The sequence below is a fragment of the Argopecten irradians genome, chromosome 3 (assembly GCF_041381155.1).
Source record: "Argopecten irradians isolate NY chromosome 3, Ai_NY, whole genome shotgun sequence".
NCBI lineage: Eukaryota > Metazoa > Mollusca > Bivalvia > Pectinida > Pectinidae > Argopecten > Argopecten irradians.
Window position 1 is genome coordinate 29,615,648 of NC_091136.1, and position 12,205 is coordinate 29,627,852.

At 36.0% G+C, this 12,205-nt stretch overlaps 2 protein-coding genes across 3 annotated transcripts; both read right to left on the reverse strand.

Annotated features, from left to right (window-relative positions):
• Positions 1-1,863: 1,863 nt before the first annotated feature.
• On the reverse strand, positions 1,864-3,138 carry LOC138319614 (uncharacterized protein PF3D7_1205000-like). The gene has a single exon (XM_069262762.1). The coding sequence runs from the start codon at positions 3,136-3,138 to the stop codon at positions 1,864-1,866; it is 1,275 nt and encodes a 424-aa protein (XP_069118863.1).
• Positions 3,139-4,490: 1,352 nt separating this feature from the next.
• LOC138318147 (mitochondrial amidoxime-reducing component 1-like) lies at positions 4,491-11,914 on the reverse strand. Of its 2 annotated transcripts, XM_069260281.1 has the most exons (7): positions 11,600-11,912; positions 9,031-9,210; positions 7,918-8,092; positions 7,293-7,433; positions 7,136-7,197; positions 6,101-6,175; positions 4,491-5,315 (listed from the first exon to the last, which is right to left on the reverse strand). In XM_069260281.1, the coding sequence occupies exons 1-7, from the start codon at positions 11,827-11,829 to the stop codon at positions 5,198-5,200; spliced, it is 981 nt and encodes a 326-aa protein (XP_069116382.1). In that variant the 5' UTR covers positions 11,830-11,912; the 3' UTR covers positions 4,491-5,197. The 2 variants fall into 2 exon arrangements, with proteins under 2 accessions (XP_069116382.1, XP_069116383.1); XM_069260282.1 differs by lacking the exon at positions 9,031-9,210 and having other exon boundaries at positions 11,600-11,914.
• Between the last annotated feature and the right edge of the window lie 291 nt (positions 11,915-12,205).

Sequence of the window (12,205 nt, forward strand, 5' to 3'; positions counted from 1 at the left end):
TTTACAACGCCAAAAGTGATGCGGTGTCGAGGAAGACGTTAAAGCCAGCTCGGAAGGATGAACATGACTAGATCCAAACATGTTAAGTCACCTTTATGAGCATGTATTGAGGGCAACAGTAGGTATAATTTTAACTCATTACCTACAAGACAGAGCGCCGCGAAAACGACACAAATTGTCATGTACCTAACCTAGATAATATTTGCAGACTGATAACAAGTGTTCTAATACCTAGTGTTAACAACGGCCATCCCGGTATCCTTGATTCATAAATATGGACTGGTAGACAAAAGAACTAAGAGGTATTAAGTGAATATGTATATACAGAAAAAACAAAAGCGAAGTAATATATTGAAATCTATTCCCTACATTGAAAAACAACATTTTTATTCTCTATATATTAAAATGAAAACATGTAATGATGTCGGATATGCAATATATAGATACACAGGTTCTAACCAGTGATGGGTAAGTATACATTGTATTGTGAAAGAGATTGGTAAAATTTATTATCATCAAGACTCCTTTAGTAAATTTTAAACATTATACAAACACCATAATGGCGAGATCTTTTTATTTTGTAAACAGACATTTAAAGTCGCCCCTATAAAGCACTAAGTTGAGGAAAAGTGTGAATGCATGATGTCTATTCTTGGGTTTTAATGGTGACTCGTAGCTGGATATTTTGCTTGTATTTGGACAAAATATACGAAAAAAATGTTTTAGAAAAAGAACAACCATCCGGTTCAGAACATATTTCTGTCGCCTAATAACCAAGCCATCTACTGTTAATTATTACGCAAAAACAATATAAAATGTAGGAAGGCATTTCAATTATCAAAAAAGTTGTTATTACATACTTTTAGGAACACTGAACATGAAGGCAGACAGACTTTAAGAAAAAATGTTAATTTCAATTACTGTATTTGGAGCAAAAAAAGTCTTCTCACTAAAGTCTTATGTCATTATATCATCGATTATGTCTATTGCTATCAATTGAGACGCCTCCATATATGACATATATTTTGTCAAGCTATAAAGAAATTAAGATTCAACAATAACATTAAGGTTAGTCATGATGCATATTGAAATACACCTAAGAATTGATATATGCTGCACCGCCGACAGAGCATAAATGATATTCATCATTTGAACAATAATTGGTGTTTAATCGTGTATATATATGCCTAATTAACACAAAAATAGCATAAGATAATTAATTTCGCCTTTGGTGCATGCGCAATCATTACTTCATTCCATTTAGGATATAGTGCCACGGAATTTTTTCGGGATGCAATTAATTATTTTTCATATTTTTAACTTGAAGTAAAAGTAGAAGCTCAAACTTATCAATGGTGGTAATGATGTAAAGTTAGTAACTTTTATAACGGAAGAAAAATACTAAATAGTCTGCTCCTGTTTTTGATAGTGAAAAATACCATTTGTCAGCGGTGGAGCATCTTTAATAGGAGATGATATATTTAAACTGATTGTACTTTTGGTTCTCAAGTCAGTAACTCAGAAAATACTAATCACAGTATGTGTAAATTTTCTTCTATTTTTTGTTGTGTGTTTTTTTTTGTAAGAGAATAGTTTCACAAGGAAAATGCTTGTTTAAGATTTAGTCATTTTTATTTATTGCATTTATGATAATAAAAAAATACAATGTGATTAAATATAGTACATATGAAACGTAGTCTTTGTAGTGAGAAAAAAATAGTGTTCGATTATCTGCACAGCACAGAATGATGTATATCAAAAATGGTCATTACTGCATGCGGGAATATCAAGTTCAATAGCTACCATTAATTAAGTTGCAAAATCACAATATTAAAACATATTGTTAGAAAGTCATCGGTTCTGTCAGAAATAGTCTGTGATGGTCTTTTGTCTGGGACTTTCCCTTTGATCATGTGACTCTATATCGTCATGTACTTCCCACAAAGCATCAAGATGTTCCCCCAACTCTGGGTGTTGTTCTATATAACGGATACACATTAGAATGCCATGTTTGGCTTCGGATGCTGAAATTATACGCTTTGTTGACACTAGATGATGTGATGCATTGGAATTCGTCTTACGATTTTTGCTTTCTGACATGCCTTCAGTTCTATTATCAGTGACAAACTGTCGCGTTAAAGTTTGATGTATCTCATTTTCACACTCTAAATGCAGCGGAGGGAAATGCGAGATGTTGGTATGAACGGAGTTAATGTTTTCATCGACATCATTGGTTTCGTTTGAATCGTTGTTGTTTTCGTTGTCGCTGATATATTCCTCCTTAATAATCATTTCACCTGAGGCTGGAAATATGGTGTCATTATTCGGTTGGCAGTTGCTAATAATGTGTTTTTGTTCAGCAGTGTTTTCACTATGGGAAGGATAAAGCTGAGATTGGTCCATGGCGGCCATAATACTATTACCAAGATCATTGCTGAAAATGTTTAGATGGCCTTGAACATTTGCTATGGAGTCTGACCCAGAACAGTCCATGGAATTACTTTCAAATGATACAGAAGGGTTGTGTACTTCCATTGATGAGAGACAACTTTCTAACATCTGAAAGCGTCCAGTTGTACCTTTACTTTTGATTCCATGACGTTTCTTAAATTTGAATAGCCATCCATTGGAATACGAAAACGATGGATCAATATTTAATTCTTCTCCAATACTTTTGGCTTTATCAATTATCATTTGGTCCGATAGAGTGGTATGAAGTTTTCTTTGGGCACATATCCATGTAAACAGATCTACCTCTAATTTATTATGCCGCCCACCTCTGCTCCTTCTTCTCTCCTCCTGGCCGGGGATGATGTTCAGCCATTTGTCCTTTTGTCTCAGTACTTCTCCCAGGGTTGTTCTTCCCGCTGGTAAATTCCATCTATCTTTACACAGCTGGACAAGATTTTCTTGAGTTGCTTTCGGATTGAATTGTTTATATAAACAGATTTCTCGTTTGTGTTTAGCTGTGAGACCGACGCGGGTACGTTTGGTTTTCCCTACAGCTCCACCGGGCGAGCTGATCACATTTGAGTCATTGCATGGAGTATTGCGAGTCTCGTCCACCATTGTCCTTATATCGGAATGTGACCTAGTTTTATCTTCAGTCAAACTCGTTTCGCCTCCGATATTTGCCATAGTGTTAAATCGATCGAACAAATACGTACCAGAGTCACTGAAATAAGTATTGGCCGTTGTTTATGGATGATCTCGGTGTTGTAAACCACATAATGTCAACATACTTCTACATCGACACACAACGTTAACAACGACTACCGGCAGTTTACAGCGTGTGCTGTTATAGCGCATGCGTGTATACGTACAAGCGTGTGTATAGAGTATGCGTGTGTGAAGGCAGGAAAGTGTGTGTACATATACACTATATACGCATGTCTATTCGCACGAATAAAATGAATTGTAAATATCCATTTCTTTACTAATAGTCTTACAAAGCAAGTCTCTACGTAGGTCATTCAGTCATTCATTGAAGGGATGCCTTTGTGTAGAATGTCTGCTCGGTAATGCTGTTTAAAATAGTTCTATATGTAGTGACTACATACTGTTGTAGGCCTTTTTTTCATTCGGAATATTAATTGTATGTATTCATTTACCACTTCAAGAAAAAGTAGTCCAACATATTACCGTCATTTTGCGTTGTCGGACCATCTATCTAAAATACAATAATCATGAAAATGCTGCATTTTGCAAATTATCACTAACAAAATAAATAATAAACCTTATGTCACAAAACCTTGTTACAGTCATGTAGTACACGGATAAATGGTGTTGATATTGTGATAAGCTATAGAAATTAAACACATAAATAATAGCATTGTGTAAACTTGTATGGTTTCGGCATTTAAGTAACTCAATATACTTACCTTACTGTCAATGCACTTCGGCTGATCAAGTTTTAACTTGATTATGATAGCTTTTTCATTCACAATTAAGTGTAAATGTATATCGAATCAGGTACATCAGTATCAGTACATTTTTATTAGTTTACACTCGTTCAACTTGGAAATAAAGTTAAAATAGTGATTCGAAGTTCAGTAACTTCTTATTAGTTCTAAACAACCACGTTCCACTAGTTACCAGATAAAGAGGCTCGAATTAAATTGGTCCCACATTTTACGTATTGTATTTTGTACAAAATCTAAATCTTAGTGTAAATGTATAGCAAATCAGGTACATCAGTGTCAGTACATTTTTACTAGTTTACACTCGTATAACTTGAAATAAATTTTGATTCGACATGTGTATTGCATTACGTACAAAATCATAATCTTAAAGTTTGTGACGCCATGCGCCAAAGCGCCCACTGAAGACACATTTGGTAACATTTGCAAACAGAAGTTTATAACAAGAGCGTTTTTGTAACTTGGGCAAATTCCATTACCTACAAAGTCTTTTCTATTGCATCCTAGACCTGTACGTGAAAGACCAAAATTATATATAGGGCATTATTATCACAATGTAACAAGCAAAAGAACAAAACGAAAATTTATTCCTTTCGTAAATATATTGATTTAATTATTTCATCCTATTAATTTGCTATATATAATATCACATTTGGTTTACTGTATCAGATCCATAGGCAGCACAGTAATCAGTAATGATATGTATGTTGTAGATTCTTCATTATGACTGATGCATGGCAATGCTAATTAATTGCATTAAAAGTCTTCACAATGAGTGGGTCTGACACAGATCTTCATGAACGAATGCCCAGCAGAAGTATGTTTCATAAACTTGACCTTATTGATGTATACTGGTCACAACATATAGACATAATTATATATGGCACTTGACAAATTTATCTACGTAAATACATGTATATAATACATAATGTAGAAAAAATAGCAAAAATTAATGTTATTTATGTTATTAAACACCAAGTTTAATTTGAACAATTTATTTAAGAAAGTGCCAGGTTTATAGGTGGGGTAAGTCTGGGTACCTGAAGTAAAAACACTACACCACGGTCAGTATCTGACTGTCAAGATTAACCATTTAAAATGTAAGGTGTAAATTAATCAGCATTACGATAAATAACACCCCCTCTGTTATGTTATAATTTAAATAACAATACAAAACAATATGATCAAAATCACAATGAAACTGAATAATTATAGATGTATCAGTGATCTGTTTTCTCATTTCAACAAATCATCATTTCCGTTTCCATTCCGTATATTTAGTTCCGCTTCCTCCTGGCATACACGACATCCCCAACATTGATAACGTCTTTATCATCATTGGCAAGATGGATCCCCAGACAAGGTTTTGGTCCGTATGGAGGCTTCAGACGAAATCTGTTGATAAATAGCAGAACAGCATCTCAGTTTACTGCTCATTTTTTCAACTTTTATCATAAATGTGGTAAAGGCTGGAGAAAACATTCTCTTATTCCGGAGAGGGATATCCACAATTTCACTGGTGTGTGATTTTTCTATCTCTTTCTACGATAAAGGCAAGCTACACTAGACAAAAAGTGGTACACAGGGTAAGGCAAAAAGAATCATTCATCCTCTTAGGGTGAGAAGGAGATTTCAACACTCGGGATATAAGATTCTTCTACTGCGAAACACGCAGCACAGTCTCGTGTTTGACAACTTAAGAATCTTACCCTCCGGTTAAGATTCTCCTGTCTCATCCCAAGGGGTTGAAATATTCTATTATACCCCATCTAAACACATGGACTACCCTCTAAAGGTAATAACATACAATACATTTATCAATATTCCATATACACTTTGTTTTATTAGCGGGTGATCAGATAAACTCAGGAATCATTAAAGAATTTGTAACCTTTAGACTTTGTCTACTTATATACAAGAATATTTCAGAATAAAGTTGATTAGATACAGTCAAACCCGCCCTAATTATTCGCCGCATCAGTATAAAGACCACCTGCTTATGAGAGCACTTTCAATGTTCAAAATGGTCAATTTCAACACAATTGGACCGGTTAACATAATTCTTATTCGTGTCTGGTATAGTCTTTATATATAGGTTTATACGTGAATCTTAACAAAATAATCTTTGATTGATCACAACAAATACATTGTAACAGTCATGAAATAAGTAAAACATTTACTTCTTCAGTGTAGTAAGTGGTTCCTCGTCCTTGCTCTTCACTCCTTTGAATGGATCCACTGTCACCAAGATACACCTGTATACAGGGAATCACATGTGTTTGGATTATAAAACCCATTCACACTGGTATACATGGATACGACAAATGAACAGTAACTCAAATGTATTTTCACCAAAGTATCATTTCCTAACATTCTCTGTCCTTTGCAACTGATGTGGTATATTGATCTTAGTTTGTAGCAATAGTCACTTACACTTTTTGTACGTACATGTTTACAATCTTTTTTACCTAACCTAAACACAGGGTTCATGCTGTCTTTACAGTTAACACGAAGTGGACTTAGTAACCAAGAACAAAACCAAGTTAGGGAAGTATAGGAGAATCTTTTTTACCTAACCTAAACACAGGGTTCATGCTGTCTTTACAGTTAACACGAAGTGGACTTAGTAACCAAGAACAAAACCAAGTTAGGGAAGTATAGGAGAATCTTTTTTACCTAACCTAAACACAGGGTTCATGCTGTCTTTACAGCTAACACGAAGTGGACTTAGTAACCAAGAACAAAACCAAGTTAGGGAAGTATAGGAGAATCTTTTTTACCTAACCTAAACACAGGGTTCATGCTGTCTTTACAGCTAACACGAAGTGGACTTAGTAACCAAGAACAAAACCAAGTTAGGGAAGTATAGGAGAATCTTTTTTACCTAACCTAAACACAGGGTTCATGCTGTCTTTACAGCTAACACGAAGTGGACTTAGTAACCAAGAACAAAACCAAGTTAGGGAAGTATAGGAGAATCTTGTTTACCTAACCTAAACACAGGGTTCATGCTGTCTTTACAGTTAACACGAAGTGGACTTAGTAACCAAGAACAAAACCAAGTTAGGGAAGTATAGGAGAATCTTTTTTACCTAACCTAAACACAGGGTTCATGCTGTCTTTACAGTTAACACGAAGTGGACTTAGTAACCAAGAACAAAACCAAGTTAGGGAAGTATAGGAGAATAAAAGTTTGTATAGAATGAATGCCATACCTTGTGCAAGCGTCAATGTTTCTGAATGTTGCCTTTCCTATCTTTATTTCATCCCAGCTGTCCTGAAAAAGCAATGTAAGAAATGCAAGTCAACAGTGTAAATCGTGAAGTTAAGTTCTTAATAGATTTGACGTACACTAAGAAATCCGCCATTTACCTCATCAAACGCTGGACATCCGTCCACAACAATGTTGGCCCTAAAGTTCAGCATAGTCACGGGTTCAGCTAGACGTTTGTTTAGCTCGGCGAGGCTTGTAGCGGACATCAACATATACCCACAGTAATCTGAGAACGCCAGCTATATAGTAAAGAAAACAACGCAGAAATACTTATTTAGATTCAAAATAAATCAGCACCTTGTTAACATCTTTAAAAGTTAACAATTATGACGATACCTTCTATAACAGCAAAATTGTAATAAAGTATTCCAGCTAGTATCGGGGTAAAAGCTGTTTCATACCTTTGAAAAGAAATACGTCAAATGTGTGAAAGGTTTTAGAGCTACATCCACACATTACTTTATTCATCCTAAGGTTCAAGCACACTCCATGATAATTTACATTATCTTAACTGTTAGGTTACTCAATATGGGCTAGAAACAAGAATGTTTATCCTTCACCGCTCGAACAACCGTTGGCCTAGCAAGAAAGTGCAATTGTCGTCATACAAGTTGACGTAAGAATAAAGCAGGAAAATGCCTAAAAGGATGTTCAATATCACTCCATCATTAAATCTTAATTCAAAAGTGGTTGTTACCCAAGCAAAGATGTCATTGCAATTACTTTGTCTCCCTTTTTGGCGTAGTGCTGCCATAGTTTAGTGACGTTGGAAGCGTCTCGCTTGCCCATTTCCGGTGACGAAAAGTGGACACGAAGACCATTCTTGTCGAGAAACTTGTCCATCCAGCTGGCTGCTTCGTCTCCTAGGTCCAAAGATGTCGACCATTCCTCCTTGATCCTAAAGGTCGAATCAAGACAATTTAAAAGGAGTAATTCCAACGCCAAATCGCTGTGATAGGAGTGAAAACAGTGTAATATTCAAGACATCAGCGACCTAGTATTCTTAATTATATCTGACGGGGTTGTAACCACAACGGTATCAATCAAAATACTTAACAATGTCGTGAAATTTGTCAATATTTCTTGGTCTATGTTTCATAAGGAATGTAGAACAATTCATTTACGTTTTGCGCCATGGACTCGTGGTTATGTAACAGAATTTGCCTCACTGAATTGTCCCTTTAAAGTGAATAGTCGGGCAAAGAAAGGCTTAAGTCGGTTAAAATGGTGTTAATATATCCAGTATAATTTCTTATGAAATAGAAAAATAAAAGATCCTGTCAAAATCGCTCTGCACGAGAGGAAATTAATTTATAGTAAAGGAATCCTAAAACGTCCTCCCGGCTGCCATTATCCGTGTTGACATTCCCACACAGCCTCGCTTTCAGAATTATTTTTAGAACAGTGGTAAATTTATATGGGGCTTTCCATAATTTCAATGGTCTAAACTGGACAAAGTAGGCACAATTTGATCGTCATTTTGATATGCAAGGACTTTTGGAAAGCCAATGAACGCATTTATACTGGTTTTCATTGCCCGACGATGCACTTTAAGCATTTTTATCATATTCAAACAATTAAAAAAAAACAACCTTGAATTTCTCTGATAGCACTCTCGAAGGAAATATGGACATACATGTATAATAATTATCAAAATAAACCTCTTCTACATGAAAATTGAAGAACGTCATTATCAAACCCAATCCTTCGGTTAGCATTGTCAGCGTTTGTATTGTAACATCAAACATCAGGAGAACATAATAAAGCAATGTCTTCAGTCTGTATTACCAAATCACAATCATCATGATATCATGCTCAAATTAAATCATTCCGTACTTGATTTTAGAGACCCATGTCTTCGGTCCCTGTTTTGGATTGACAGGGATGTTGAGTGTAGGCATCCCTGGAGCGTCCAGAAGCATGGTGTCTCCGTTGAGACTGGTGGAGATGAGAGCCATCCTTGGGATCTGTCGCTGGGTAACGTACACGCCATTACTAGCTGCTACGGCCCAGTGCCTGGAAACCGGGAGATACGACATGAAAATGGTAAAAGGAGTATTTATATAACTAAGTATGAAAATGTCAATTCTGTTGTGGTAAAATGTTATTTGGTGCGGTACGGTGTATATCGAATATGACATGATTGTAACGTATTGATACTGTACATTCCATGACTGAACTTGACAAGAGCTCGAATTGTTGTTTTTTCTGTTGTTTCGCAAATACGCTCTGGTAAATGGTTTCCTAAAATGTATTTAAAGTGAATAGTCGGGCAAAGAAAACCAGTCTAAATGCGTTCATTGGCCTTCCAAAAGTTCTCACATATTAATACGACGGTCTAGTTCTGCTTAGTTTCCCAGTTCTGACCATTAAAGTAAAGAAAAGTTGAAAGCATTGAAAGCGAGGCTGTGTGGAAATGTAACCACGGACATAGTGAGCCGGGAGGACGTTTTAGAATTCCCATACTTTAAATTAATTTCTTCGTACGCAGACAAATTTTGACGAGAGATTTTATTTTTCCATTTCATAAGAAATTATACTGGATACATTCACACCATTTTTACCGACTTTAGCCATCCTTGCCCGACTGTTCACTTTAAGTATTTATTTCCGATGGAACATATAAAACAGTTTTGACTCTTCAACTTTGTCCGTTTTGATTAACTTCAACAAAGTGTGGATAATTTGGCAAATGTGAGGGGGAATTATATACAAAGAACATTTGTAACACGCAATGAAAGATACAACTATCTGATAAGTATATGCAAAATGATGTCTGTTCAACTGTTACGTGTTGTACGTATAATTGACAAACTGGATGGGGAGATAGACAACTACATTTATTCAGTTTTAAGAACGCTGTTCAGTTTCTTTTCAATTTCCGAGTGTATTCTTTTAGTTATCATTAGATAAAGAACTGTACTAGTTCTTCCAAACCGCACGAATTAAGAGATATAGCTGACTTAATTTATGACTGTTTGACTTGGCGTGACCCAGCATGAGTGTTAAATCCGTATTGTCGTAAACCATACGTAGTGCAGAAATGAAAAGAAGTAAACCCGGGTAAAAGCAATACATGTTTGATAAGTGGTTGAAATCTGGTTCATTCAGAGAAAATATTGTCACAACTAAAAGGAATAAATACCTGTAAATGCAAGTTGAAAGCTGGTGTGTGGTAAATATTTTACGAGATTAATATCGAAAATATAATTTTATGTATCTCGAACACGTGACCTGACGATCTTGATTTACAAAATTATTTTGTTCAATTAATATGTTAAAGGTAGGTTTCGCCCAACCAAATAAATATTTTTTTGTGAAATGCGATAAGCGGAAGAAAAGATGAAAAAACATATTAAAATATCTCAATTTAATTTCTTTATGTGTTTGAGTTTGAACAAATGTGTCTTGAATACAAAATTGAAGGAAATCCTTTATTTATTACGGTGTCCGTCAGACAAAATAATATGCAAATGAAGCTGCGATGGATTGCGTTGTCGAAGTTTGGCGCATGCGCATTGTCACGCACTAAAAGTAAACAAAATGGCTGAACGAAAGTGTGTGAGATGAAAAAAATATATCTGAATCGGCAATAAAGTGGAGGAAATTATAATGGATTCGGTAGCACCCTAAGGATATCTATAGGGAATTAAATTCAGAGATGGCATGTAGCAATAGAAGAAACAGAAGCCACATCTCAAGCGGAACTTTTCGGGATCTGTTGGGACTCGTGTAACGGCATTGCACGTGGTGAGTTAAATTTCAACACATATGCCAGCGCACAAACAGCCGCAGACTAACTACATGTATATTTGGTGTACAAAGTTAGCGAGCGTATGTAAGTAACATGAGTTGTTTTAGATTATATGATATGTATAAACAGTCCCTTGCACTTCGATTTTTTGTTGTTGTTTTTTAACTAAACATGCCGTGGCAAGACTGTCACTTCTATCTGTCATTTTGTTGCTCGCTTCCGTTTGTTGCTGCGGCCTCGTTTTGGAAAAAATACGTCATGTTCTATGTAAAGCTTAACTTCGCTCTATTTTTAGAGGAGTATTTTCCTGGTCAAGCTAGGCAACTGACCACCCATATTGTTCGCTGTATGCATTGAAAATGATCTGAAGATTATATCTATGTATAGGATAAATTTCAATTTCGTAGTCTTTATATTTCATTGGGCGAAACCTACCTTTAATAATTCATGGTGATGCAAATGTATATCATCATGTCTGAAAAGTTTATTTATACATAAACATGTACTTGATAACTAGCCTAATTTAGTGATTTATGAATTTTATAAACTGTACATGTATAAAGACTACTGCATATATTTGTTTACGTTTTTGTAATATAAATAAGTAGCTTACCCAATTAGGACTGTTACGATTAAATATGCCTAGCTCACCTGTCTGTTACACCTTGATACGTCAAACCAGTGGTTGTGCACTCCGCTGAGTTTACTCGGAGGCCCCCGAGCGATTTTGTAGGGAACACATACAGTTCCGTTACGGCCCCGACCTTTTCGTACGGCCTGGTTCGATATTTGTTTTCCATCCATGCTAAACACGTATATTTGATGACAGCCGCTCCTGCCAATGTTGCAGCCAGCGTAACGCCATCCGGACTATCCGACATTATAGGCCTGTTTAGCAATGTAAAACTGTATCCACGGATACCTTATCACACTGACTGGTTTAGTTAACAAGCGGTGTTGCATAAGAAAATATGGGGGGTTTAAAAAGTTCCGGCGTCTTGGTCGGGTCTATAAATAAGTCAGACGTACATTGTACATATTAGAGATGTAGGAAGCGGGCATATCGTAATATTTTTTCTCAGGGGAGACCAACGGACACTCCCCCACCCCCTCCCACACACACACACGCCAGCATCAAACACCAAATACATCGTAAATCTCATCTCAGCCATTCTAAATCGTATTTTTTTCCCCGGGGGAGACCTCTGAACCCCCAAACACCATAATTTCTCGCCTTCGGCGCTCACACGCCAATAT